The sequence below is a fragment of the Stylophora pistillata genome, chromosome 2 (assembly GCF_964205215.1).
Source record: "Stylophora pistillata chromosome 2, jaStyPist1.2, whole genome shotgun sequence".
In the NCBI taxonomy this organism is placed as follows: domain Eukaryota; kingdom Metazoa; phylum Cnidaria; class Anthozoa; order Scleractinia; family Pocilloporidae; genus Stylophora; species Stylophora pistillata.
The window spans coordinates 38,927,122-38,940,693 of NC_142520.1; the positions used below are offsets into that span (position 1 = coordinate 38,927,122).

Sequence of the window (13,572 nt, forward strand, 5' to 3'; positions counted from 1 at the left end):
ATGTGTCAAAAACTCAGTCAAGCGTATCTAAAGAAAGACAAGTATCATTCAACAAATTCGAGAAGTCCTCAATAACTCAGAAAAATAGTGAAGCGTTAAAGTTCAATCCTCGTCGTGTGATTCAATGATGTAAGCCCTTCGTTTCTTCTGTGGTTGGGGTGGAGAATTCTGGCTGTCTCTGGAGAAGAAATTGAAGGTTCAGCCTGTGTTATTCTGCGATGGAACGGGAGCAGCACAACTAAAGGCTTCCATGCGGTACTGCGGAGACTGTAATGGAAAACGTGGTTGAAATCCTGAAAATTCAGCTGGCTGAAAACCACGATTGGAACCCATGGCCTGATACATTTGGCCTTGTTGTTGGACGTGATAAATAGGAACCAGAGGTGTTCGTTTATTTTGGACTGCAATCTCCTGATTTAAGGCTTGATATGCAGTGTTTTGGCGGGTGACTTCGTTTGCTTGATTTTCGTTTGACACGTCTTTATATCCACTGATAATGTGAGACAGTTCTTTCCTGTGATTCTTGTCTATTTTATCGTAGTCGTCTAACGAAGATTCATGTACATGGCCTGTTATTTCACAGATGATATTGCGCGGTTGACCTGATTTCTTCGGTTTTGATACCAATGTTTTCCTCATGCTTTGGTTCGTCAGCTTCTTAATCGTCCTGAGACAAGAGGCCATAGATTTCATTTAATTGCCGATGGTGTTTTGTCCCATTTGAACTTTGGTATACCAAACATCTGCTGATTTAGGACGATTTATGATGCTTAGATAGAGTGGCCCTGTGTTCTTCATTCCTTCCGGTCGCTTGGACAACCAAAGCTTGAATAGCCGCACTGGATCGCTTTTTCCGCCATCGGTGCTGAACATTGTTTGCGGTGTTGTTCTTCGCCTGATGGTGAGACCACCGCTCCGTGTTTTAGTGGGACCATATGGTGGGACCTTCTTTGAACTCAACAACTTCAGTTCCATTTTCTCGCTGTCTTATAATTACATCTTCCACGTACGCATCGTAGTGTTCTTGGCGACCACGAAATCCCAGTTGTTCCGTCAAATTTTTAAAGTTGACATTGGTCAAGACCTTTCCATTAAAATCGCCCAACTGACCTTTTTCCCACAGGGCTGACTCTTCTTCAGATGTGATTGGCTGAGCTTTGTTGGGTCTCTTTCCCTTTCCTTGTTGACGCAGGGAAATTGCTTTCGCATTGAGGATTTCTCGTGAGGAGTGAAACTCCCTCGATTGCACGATGCTCAATGGATAGTTGTTCTCCTTTAGATATCTTTCTATGGCACTCTGCATGACTTTAAGGGATTCTGGCTCGTAATCATCTCCGTCCTTTTTTCTTACTTCGGCGTAAAACTTACTCAGGACTTTGTCAAGTTCTTCAGGCGCCATTGTTTCGATGGAGACTTATTCAAGGTGGCGGCATTGACACCAGCTTCTGAAAACATTCATCCATTGTTTTGTGGAGCGGGACGTATTTTTATTGGAAGTGACAGACTTACGCTCATGTATTTTATCGCTTGAAATGATGGGAAATCTTGCAATATCCAACTCTTGTAGTGGCTTTTGATTTTCTTCGTTTGTTGTTGACTCGGTGGACTCGGGATCGCGCGGATTTTGAGCTTGAGAAGGTACAAAATCGTCAAAATATTCACCAAAATGTAGACAAAAAGTGGGAAAGTCCCTGGCATGTTGGTCTTCAGCCTGAAGAATCTCATTGTCATCATTCAAAAACTGGATGAAATTAAACTCATCCATTTTTGGGGGAAAAAAATAAGAGTTTTGGAAACAAAAGTTGCAAAATTTGCCAGATGATACTCCTTGTTTTTCATTTTCCTGCAATTTGATTGGTCACTTTAAACAAGCCTTGAAATCTGATTGGTTGTTTGTTTTAAGTGTAAATTCCTCATTCTAATCAGAGAATGTTTAGAAATACATTTGATAATAAAAATTAACGGTAAAAAAATACGACGTTTCGAAGTCTGCATGACCTCATTATCAAGTAAAATGTTAAAACTGATGTAAAATTGTAGCTCAGAGATTATATACAAATAATGTGATAACTCTGATTATATACAAATAATGTATATAATGTATATATACAAATAATGTATATAATGTGATAACTCTGATTATATACAAATAATGTATATAATCTCTGAGCTACAATTTTACATCAGTTTTAACATTTTACTTGATAATGAGGTCATGCAGACTTCGAAACGTCGTAGTTTTTTACCGTTAATTTTTATTATCAAATGTATTTCTAAACATTCTCTGATTAGAATTCTAAAACGGGAGAATCGACTGCACTTGTTCAGGCGTCTTGAACAGTTAAGCAGTAAGCAAATCAAATGTGATGGAGCCATTGAATTTCTTCGCCTTTGCCAGAATGTAGATCTTACACCAACCTTCGCCAAAGTCGACCAGACGAAGTCGAAGAACTGGCAACAATCATCGAAAGCGTTCTCAACAAATGTCATCGCCGAGGAGCTAAGATCAAAAGTGAAACAGAATGCTATGTTAAAGATGGAAATGAACACCATCTATGACGAAATCCGCCAACAATGTTCACCGCTACAGTACATGCTTACCTTACGCGTTATGACAGATCTTCGAAAGAAACTTTACGAAGACGTAATGACCAACCACACGAGCAAGATTGCAAGGTTAATTAACAAGGAATTTGACGTTGACGAACACATTACAAACATCTCATCGTACCGACTGTCATTCTTTGAAAAGTTAGTTCTCTGCCGTGGTTTGAAATTCTCCATCGCTCAACCTGTGCCAGCTCGTGATGTAAAAGCCAGCTTTGAAAAAGCTTACTGGCGACTTTGAACCCACATTACCGGAGGACCAAAAAGAATTAGCCGCCGCGACTCTTCGCTCGATTGCCCTGAATTATATTCAAAGGAGAGGCCCAAGACCACCCAAAGCACTGCAACAAGCCATAAATCAACTTAGACGAAGGGAAGACGTTGTCATTACAAAACCCGACAAAGGATCTGGCGTAGTAGTAATGGACAAGACAGAGTACATCCGTCTACTAAGTGATGCTTCCATCAAAGACACAACGAAGTTCACCCCTATCAACACAGAAAGACCAAAAACACGCGGCCGGCCTCCTAAACACTACCATCCCTTACTACAAAAAGAAAAACAGCTGGAGTCCGTCGTCAGAAAAATCCTGTTAAAGCCGATTGCTGACACAGTTTGTCGCAAAGGTTCCCGGCTTGCTCACCTTTATGGTCTTCCAAAGACTCACAAACAGCAACTATCAATGCGACCGATATTATCATCGACTGGGACCTACAACTTCGCCCTGGCCAAGTGGCTTGAAGAGAAGCTTAAGCCCCTTTCATTAAATCAGCACACTATCTGCGATATCTTCTCCTTCGCCGAAGTGATAAGGGAAACACCACTCAACCCGAATGACATTCTCGTGTCGTATGACGTATGTGCTTTATTTACCAACGTGCCACTCGACGAGACTATTGAGATCATCGCTGAAAAAGCCTTTAAAAACAACTGGTTTAATGAAACGCATGGTCTCAACCTCACAAAGACAGGTCTTACCGAACTTTTAAGAATAGCAACCAAAGATCAGCTATTTCAGTTCGACGGTCAACTTTATGAGCAGGTGGACGGTGTGGCCATGGGCTCGCCCCTGGGACCCCTTATGGCAAACGTTCTCCTGTGCTCCATTGAAGAACAACTGGATCGCAACAACAAGTTACCAAGTTTCTACAAAAGGTACGTCGATGACACATTAGCCACGATGCCAAATATTCAAGCCGCAACAGCTTTCCTTTCAACATTGAACGAATGCCATCCTGCCATACAGTTCACAATGGAAATTGCTGAAAACAACAAGCTTACATTCCTCGGTATGATGATTGAGAAAAACGGTTGCCACCTGACAACAAGCGTATATCATAAACCAACTGATACAGGACTGCTCTTACATTACCAGAGCCATGTCGATCAGCGTTACAAAAGATCTCTGCTGAATACAATGCTGAACCGAGCTTACCGCCTGTCATCAACAAAAGAATCTTTTACGAAGGAATGCCAGCATCTCAAGCGGATGTTTACTAAGCTTAAGTACCCAGTGAAACTCATCAACTCAGCTATCGCCTGGTACACGAGTTCTACGATCCAAAGCCGTCACGAAACCCCAACTGAACTTGACGCGGCTACACAAAAACCTGTCAGAATAACTTTACCATTTAAAGACCAAAAATCGGCCGACACAGTAAGACATCAGCTGAAAGATCTTGGCCGGAAAATCGGAACTGACCTACAACCAGTTTTCACGAGTCGTAAGATCGAGGGAAAGCTCAAGATACAAGAAGAGAAGCCCGCTTTAATTAACCACCAATGCGTTGTTTACACTTTTAAATGTGATTCGTGCGATGCGGATTATATCGGTTATACCACACGCCATCTTCATCAACGCATAGAAGAACATAAAGCCTCTGTCATTGGCAAGCATCTGAAAGAAGCCCACAGTGTAGCGTCCACTAGCCTAGAGGAAATGTTTTCCGTTCTCAAGAAATGCCGCGGGAAAATGGACTGCCTAATTCACGAAATGTTATTCATTCGCGAACAAAAGCTAAACACGCAGTCTGACTCAATACGTGCAAAAGTATTTATTTAAACATATACTGCACGATCTGACATGCTAAACACCAATAACAATGAACGCTCATTATTCTAATGAAGTTATCACATTATTTGTATATAATCTCTGAGCTACAATTTTACATCAGTTTTAACATTTTACTTGATAATGAGGTCATGCAGACTTCGAAACGTCGTAGTTTTTTACCGTTAATTTTTATTATCAAAAATTCCTCATTGGCTGGAAAAAAAGATGCGATTTAGAGCAAAAAATGGTGCGATTTGGGAATAAATCGCACCAATTAGAGCCAATCAGATTACAGGGACCACCAGTGATTTCAAAATGAATGTAATAAAGTGAAATATGGTATCGGTCTTATTTTTGGCTGTTAACCGAATTTGATAGTTTAAGCAGCTTCAACATTTTTAGTGTAGATGCAACAGAGGAGACAAAAATTTGTCATGAAAAAAAAAATGTGTCCTTTGATGTTGTCAGGGAAATTCTAGTTTAGTCTGCTTGTGCAGATACTGGTCCTAATGGAAACTTGTGGATAAAAGTCAGCCTCATGCCTATAATTATTGTAAATGTGAGGTGATTGGCTTTTCTGCAAAATGTTTTAGCTTGTAAAATCTTATTGTCCATGTGTTGGTAAGTTGGTTGGGGTGACTGTTATTTCCACAATCTTATGCTGATGATGCATGTGGCAATTTTATTTGGGGATCGCAACAAATTTCATAGCTGTGATTGGCTTATTGAATCACTGATATTAGCATGTTCGAAATGCGGAGACACACCTGGTGATTTTATACGCCAATCACAGTGATCTGCAAATATCACGATTGCCATACCAAGCATACTCGGTGATTTTCGTTTTAAATGGCCCAGTGTGTCGCAGACTTTAATTGAAGTTAGCATGCGGAGTCAACTTCCATTAAGGTTGTCAAAACATCAATTACAAATACCAGGAACAGTCTTTCTCAAGAGTATTTACTGCAAGAATGTGTTTGTAGTGTACATGTATGTGACTGTATGCAATGAAACATTTTTTAAATAAATTTTTCTTAGTTAATGATGGAAGTGGAAAGTTACTAGCTTACAAAGGACTTACTGATGCAGTTAAGTCAATTGTGAGAACAAACGGCTTAAAAGGATTATATCAGGTACTTTCAGTTAAATAAAAAGTATTGTAATACTGGTACAATTTGTGAATCAACTAACTAATTTTGGAGGTTAGCAGTTTTCTTTTAATCCATGTTTACCACTTTCAAAAATTCGAGTATTGCCCTTTCTGCTCACCATACAATGCAAATTTTTTTCCTATCTGGAGAATTTGGTAATAAAGCAAGTAATGCCCCATTCATTTAAATTTTCTGCCCTGTCATCACCTTTGCTTGACAGTGTGTTGTTATTCTGAGGAGAAATTACTTTTCAAGAAATTACTTTACGCGAGACATGCGCGCCACGCGGACGTCAATGTGTTTACTTACAATGGGGGAGAGGAGGAGGGGAGTAGGCTAGCTTGAACAAAGTGCGATGAGAATTTTAAAAAATAACGAAATGATTTAAAGAAAAAAAAAACGCGCAGTGATTCCTATTTTAATGACACCGAATAAAAGGAAAAAATCAATAAACACGCAGTTCACTTTCATCCTGTGCAGAGACTGTTTTGCCAGTATTTTTGGTTGTGTTAGTAGTAGTGATAAGGGTTAAAAATGGCTTCAATGCAGTCATTTTGATTATAAAAACTTACAGGACCTTGTTCTGAGTATTGTATTTGCTAGTTATTTTAAAGATTTTCTACGTGTATTATTCATTTTGTTTCTAAAAATATCGAATTCAAATGGAATTGACGGGTAGATTTTATTTTCCTTCACTTTCTATAAAATGCAAAGTCAGCACTTTTCTCACATTTCAAAGCCAGTTATCTCGTAATATTGCGTGGCTACCACCAAATTTTTTTTGTATTGGATTCTGATAGCCCTTGATACGATACATTTTGATTGCATAGGCATTGGCTGGGGAAAGTTAGATTGATTACGAGGACGCAATACAGGGCTACTAGATCAAAATGCTTTAAGCATATCAAATTTATCATTCCACAAAAGCTGAACTTGAAGATCCTTCAAAACTAAAACATTCAAATATAGCAAATTACGAGTAATTTCGTTCTGTTCTCACAATTTAAAGTATGGAGTGTCTTTTAAAAATTTTTATAACATAACCAAAGTAAAGCGCGCGCTCTGATTGGTCAATTTAGCGTCCCCCATTTGCAGATGGGTGTACGCTGCTGACGTGAGCAAATGCAAAGACTATTTTTCCGCGCGCGCTTGTTTTTTCTGGTCGCGTAAGATTTGTTAAATAAAAGGAACTCTTTAGCTACAGTGCATCAATGTTATTTTATAAAACAAATGGTAAACACCACAGCGTACACTATTGAGTTATGGATGCACTTGGGAGGTTTGCTAAGCACTCAAGAAGCTAGAGTCGCTCTCGGCTATCGCCTTGAGCGACTCTTACGCTTCTTTCGTGCTTAGCAACCTCCCGCGTGCATCCATAACTCAATAGTGTACGCTGTGGTGTTTACCATTTGTTAATTTTAGGCAACAATTTAATGTGGAAGTAATATGACTGTTGTACGTCTTCATCTGGCACACAATCATTTCTTCTTTGAGTGAAAAAAAGATTATTTTGCTTCAGCGCAAGCACTTACAATGTATTCATGTGGTCTTATACTCAATATTTTCAGATTTAGCTCAAGAAAGGAAGTATTTGGTGGATTTTCCGCCATTTAAGACTCGCCCCTCTCGCTTCTGTGATGGAGTTTGTCACAGCTAATGATCAATGTAGGACAGAAGTAAACATACAAGGAATGGCTCTCAAGCGCTCTGTCTTCAAAAGATGGTCAGTGGCGGCTCCTCGCCTCTGCAATGTCAAATGTGAACATGAGATCACGTGCCAAAGCTATAACTACAATCGAAAATACCAAATGTGTGAACTAAATAGCCGCACCAGGGAGGCGAGACCAGGGAATTTTCTTTCAACCCCTGGATGGTTTTACATTCAGCGACTGAACGGCAAAGGTATGAAATCAAAAGTTTATCTCTATGTTTGGTTTGTATTCCTTGAATTATTCTCTATCCTGGGCCGATCCGGTTCCTTCTCACCTGAAAGAACTTATAATATAAAGAAACTAAAATATCTGCCTTTACTGCAGCTCCCTTAGGTTCTATCCCTGAATTACCGGCGCTGACTTGTCAAGAAATATAAGCAAGTAAAGGTAAATACACCATGGACAGAAAGTATTGGCTGGATCCAACTAGGAAAGCGAAGGCAGTACTGATTTACTATGTTATGGTTAACGAAGGTAGGTCCTATAAGTTTTGTTTGAGTTATTGTATTTTAATGAATAGTTATCAGTATCATGAAAGTATTATAAATTATTCATGTACTATCATTAATATCACTATCGTAATATTTGGTTTGGACCAGTTCTATGGTGGATGCCTCTCGTAAGTTACTCTACGACGCAGCCCCAAACAGTTTCTTTCGAAACTATCAGCCTTTATTACTCTAACTTAGTCACTTCTTCTCTTACTAAACTGTAGATATTGATGAATGTAAATTTAACATCAGCGGCTGCGACGTGAATGCAGACTGTACGAACACGTATGGTTCTTACATTTGCACATGTAAAGTGGGATACACTGGCGATGGACACTCATGCTCAGGTAATTTTGAGGATGATCTAGTGGATGCCTTCCGAATAACTGCCTTAGCATTGTTTTTTTTTTGGTATATCGTCCCATATCATTATACAGCATTACCCATGTATGTTTTCGTAAAGTTTCCGTGATGTGCGTCTGGCCTGTTTCAAAGTTGTTGTGTTGATAGATTTAAAAAAAATCTTTGTGCTGAAAAATACGAACAACAGATTGTATACTTGTACTTGTCACCACGGATTTACAGGAAATGGACGCAACTGTACGGGTACTAGATTCCTTCCTTGTTTTAAACCCCTCATATTAGAAAGAAAAGTACTGTCATCTTAGCAAGACTTGTTTTACCAGCATGCCTTAAAGAAAATAGCGACGGGTGTAGGCCTGAAGACAATGCCGACAATAACACATGTATATTAAACAAACATTGCGTGATAAAAAATCTTAATGACACAAATCATTGTATTAGTGGTGAAAAATCTCAACTGGTAGAGGGCAGACTAGATGATTACTAGTGGGTAAGAACTACGTATGTAAATTTCAACCTGGATATGCTGGAAATGGACAAAACTGTACAAGTGAAGTTAGTCTCATTGCAATCAAATCATGACCAGAATTTTCCAACATGACGCGTTGACTATAATGCCGCGCTATTCAGCCGCGTTACTAGAGAATTAGAAAATATATCACTCATGACCCGTTTAAGTTTAAGGAGCCGTCAGGGACTCTTAGGTTTTGTTCCTGACTTTTAAATGAAACATTTTAATAACTGATGCATTGTTATTCTGATTTGAACTTGGTCAGTAAACTAAGAGCAGAATCAGTTTATACAAAGTTTGGTTCCAGGACCTTAAACCTTCCTTTTTGTTTAAATGCTTTCTCCGTGTAATGTTTTCTTTCGACAACTCTCTAATTTGATGTCGATGAATGCAAAGGCAGCAATAACCTCTGTAACGAAATTGCAAATTGCTCCAATACTGTTGGGTCTTATAGTTGCACCTGCGAAGATGGATTTACTGGAGATGGACACTCATGCTCAGGTAAAATGAAAACCTACAGTCGTCTCGAAGTACAATACTCAAATCGTTTCGCACGAAGGCAATGGAGATTTTGAGAAACAAAAAACAAGACAAAACAAAACAAACAAAAAAACCGGGTTGCTTAACTTAATTCCTGGTCATTCACTTTATTTTTGTATCCAAAAGGTTACGTTGACATTCCTACTGCTTCCAGATATAGATGAGTGCAGCAATGGAATCCATGTTTGTGATATGAAAGCCAACTGCACCAACACTAAGGGCTCTCGTAACTGCACCTGATACAGGTTCCAAGAGACCAAAAAAAAAACAGTGGGCTTAGTATTGATTATTTCTAGTGCAACCATTGTGGGAGTTACAGGCCACGCGCGCACGACTGGAAAGAGAAGAGGAAAGCCTTAAGGTAATAGTTCAGGTCAACGAAAGAAATTCCTACTTTGTACGCATGTCATCTCAAAATGCCTGTTTCAAAACTAAGAGAAACCTAAAAATTACCTGTCATAAACATCATTTTCATTTATCAATGCTACAGGAGATATTTATTTACCTCTCTTTCTGCGTATCTTTCCGCCATCTGTCTGTCTTTTTCTATCAATAATGTATCTTTACTTTATTGTACTAAACTTGCATTTAGTGTTAATAATGAAATACTCTGTATTTTAGTTTGAACAGGAACCTGTAGGATAGAGAGGAACTATACTTGCACATTTAGTGTATCTAAACTAACCGATAGCAAAGTAAAAGTGGAGATCTGCCATACCCAAGGCTCATCATGGCCACACGAGGGACATCTAGCATGTGTGGCTACCAAAAGGAAAAAGGCAAAGGCTTACGGCAGAAATTCAACAGGGGGCTCAGAGAGAGAAAATTCTTGACAACACAAGAGATAGCGTAGTGAATGGTAAACACCTTAGCGTACACTGTTGAATTATGGTGCACGCGGGAGGTTGATAGGTACGAAAGAGGTGCAAGAATCGCGCGAGACGATAGCCGAAAGCGACTCTACCTTCTTGAGTACTTAGAAAACCTCCCAGTGCATCCATAACTCAATAGTGTACTTTGTGGCGTTTGATACATTAATACATCGTACCAAAAGAGTTTTCTTTTATTTAACAAATCTTACATGACCAGAAAAAACAAGCGCGTGCGGAGATTAGTCTTTTCATTTGCTCACGTCAGCAGCGTACACCCATGGGCAAATGGTGGACTTTGAATTGACCAATCAGAGCGCGCGCTTTACTTTGGTTATGTTATAATTAAGAATTTGTTCATGCTTAGCATGCGTGCATCCATAACTCGATATGCGCACAGCTAAAAGCATGACGAAATTCTCTTAAAACAGAGCGACAACAAGGTTTGTGCGAAGAAGCTTTTTTTTATTGTGATAGAGTGCAAAACTTTCACAACGCATAAAAAAAGTAAAGAAACGTCCCTATTGGCTGGCCAGAAACACGCCACATTTTATACTTTTGTTTGAGCGAGCGCAATTGATCCAGTTAATCGATAACTTTGAAGGAAAAGCTAAAAGTTAACGGGAAAAATGGAGAAAGTCAAAGCTAAATGAAGTCGTGTCACTATAAAATGTTTTAAAACTCAACGATCCGACAAATTTGCGAAATGTGCAACTTGCAAGTTTTTGTCGGCTTTGTTTTTGCTGCTTGTTGGATCAGGACCTTAAAGGACCTAAAAGGTCAATGTCGATAGAAAAATTTGGCAGTTTTTCGCTAGTTTCTTCCATAGTTTAAAGAGAAGGAAAACTGCATTGGAGCTAAACAGGAAGGCAACTCTAGCGATCTGCACCCAGGTAAAAAAAAGCTCACGTCATCTTATTACGCACAGGCGTGCGTAAATAAAGATTTTGTTCATAGCGGCTCAATAGGACTTAGTTGGGGCAAGCACGCGCGCTATGTTATAATTTGTTTTGGTACATGACGCGCTCGTCCTTCAAGGACGTCTTTCACCTGTAATTCTAGATGCTTGTGGTTCTTCGTTTTCATTTGTTACATATATCTTATTAGCCAAGCCCGAGGGCCGTACTTGGAGAATATCGGCCCGAGGTCTTGACAGTACGGACCGAGCGCAGCGAGGTCCGTACAAAAAAGACAGGGGGCCGATATTCTTCCGGTACGGTCCCGAGCAAGCTTGGTTGATAAGAGATCTATTATGCGACTGAAGTTGAAAGGGACACAAGTGCGGTATCATTCGGGACCATTCGGGACAGTACCCGGCCCAATACTGAGAGAATATTGACCGGCAATAGAGCATTTTGATTGGTTGACTTTAGTTATTGGCCCTCTGAATGCCCGAGTCGTGTAATAAAGTATAATAAAAAATATGCAAACTATTATTGATACGCTGAGAAACACATGCTTAAACAATCGAGGCTCTCTTGTGTTTAACCTGGAATAACTGTGATACTGGCCGCCAATAAACGATGTACATGCTATACGATTACTATGGAAACACACACTAATTTTTTCCTATTTCGATTATCGCCCATATCAAGAGAAGCCAAGAGAAGACCTCGAATTTAATCAAAGGACTTCCCATGGTTTACTCGATGTGTAGACGTTTCATCTTTAACAAGGTTTAGTTTGGTTTAGTTTATTGAGGTTCGCCAACATACAACACAAAAATATGTCTAAAAGGGTACCACAAGGGCAGGAGAAAAGAACAGGGCACGCCCCAGTTTATATTTGTTTCCCTGGCTTGAATAATAAGGATGGGAAATATTGTTATGTAAAGCAACTTTAAGAATCAGTGTGGAAAATTTTATATTAAAAATTAATATGAAAAAGTCGGGACTTTATCGCTACATTATTTTTTCTAAAAAAATAATTAAAGATGAACTTCTGTTTTGAGGGCTCCTGAGCAACAACACTCGATTAGGTCTGTAGGCTTGTCGAAGTTCTATTTATTACAACTGTTATATTTTCGTTTAAAACTAAAAAAAAAAGTGTTTACTGCAGTGAAATCATATGTTTTGTTTTATGTCTATCGCAAGACTGATTCATTAACGATCTGTTTAAGAAAGTTTATCAGCTGCAAACTAGGGTGAAGTAAGACTCAAGACGTAGAAGATTTGAATGGAAAAACATAAGCAATGTTTAACGGTGCAAACTTAAAAGGTGAAGGAAGCATCGTCCGGCAAAAAATGTATTAAATTATCAGCTCTCAAAAAATAGTCTACTCTTTCGAAAATTGTCTTCATATGGGCTTGAGGCTGCCATTTTTACAGTTGCTTGGCAACCTAACAGATCAGCTAACAAGTTCTAGCTAAATTAAATACATTTGTATTGTAGAGGATTTAATGGAAATTATTGCTAAATAAAGACATTTAGAAAATTGTGGGAATATAGACTAAGTAATAACACAAAAACAAAAACAAAATGAAGTAAACAAGTTTTAACCGTAGATAAGCGAAGACTCTGCTCGTCTGATGGGATGACCACGAGTTCAAAAAAGATGTTTACCATCATCACGTAGTGACATAAAACAACCCTCCATGTCCTGAGTTTCATGATTCAATAATTGTCAATGCACAATGAAGCGAAAGGAAGATCTATAGCGGTTTCAAAGGTCTTTTCAAAGCCATTCATTTCATATCTAAGAGTTTTGTCCCAAACAAGTTGAATTTTTGTGGCAGATATTATCATATAGACCAGTTTTCAAGAAAAGATGCGGAACATACCAGTTAGGTTATTTTACAGTTCAGTTTGCATGTATCGGTTTGGCAAGGTATGCTTTTCTCTCTTAGGGGGGGTCGTCTCGACTTCCCGTCGAAAGAAGGTTTTCTTTTTTCTTTGCCCATGAAAAGTGTTTGGTGAAACATTCAGCTTTCATAGTTTGGTTGTTCTCCAATTCTCCTGTTTTTGTGTCGCCACAAGCTAAAACTGATTTCTGGCCAGACCGCCCGTGTGGACAGCGATCAAAATAAGAGGAGAACCTTTTTTTGGACTTAATTTGCATATCAAAAACTCACTAAATTAGAGGAAAGAATACTTAAAATGCAGGTGCAAGTCGGGCTGAAACAAAAACTCTCAGTGAGAACGACACTTGACAAAAGAGTTTACCTCATTGAAGCCATGATCTCTAAAATTGTGTTCTAAATTTCTTAAGAACTTTGGTCAAAATGCCACAGAGATATCAATTTGAATCTTAAAAAAAAAATAATAAATAAGATTT

At 38.9% G+C, this 13,572-nt stretch overlaps 1 protein-coding gene and 1 pseudogene across 1 annotated transcript; one reads left to right on the forward strand and one right to left on the reverse strand.

Annotated features, from left to right (window-relative positions):
• Positions 1-102: 102 nt before the first annotated feature.
• On the reverse strand, positions 103-1,474 carry LOC148739425 (uncharacterized protein KIAA1958-like; annotated as a pseudogene).
• A 683-nt stretch (positions 1,475-2,157) lies between these two features.
• LOC148739426 (uncharacterized) lies at positions 2,158-4,685 on the forward strand. The gene has a single exon (XM_088751141.1). The coding sequence runs from the start codon at positions 3,030-3,032 to the stop codon at positions 4,668-4,670; it is 1,641 nt and encodes a 546-aa protein (XP_088607267.1). The 5' UTR covers positions 2,158-3,029; the 3' UTR covers positions 4,671-4,685.
• The last annotated feature ends 8,887 nt before the right edge of the window (positions 4,686-13,572 follow it).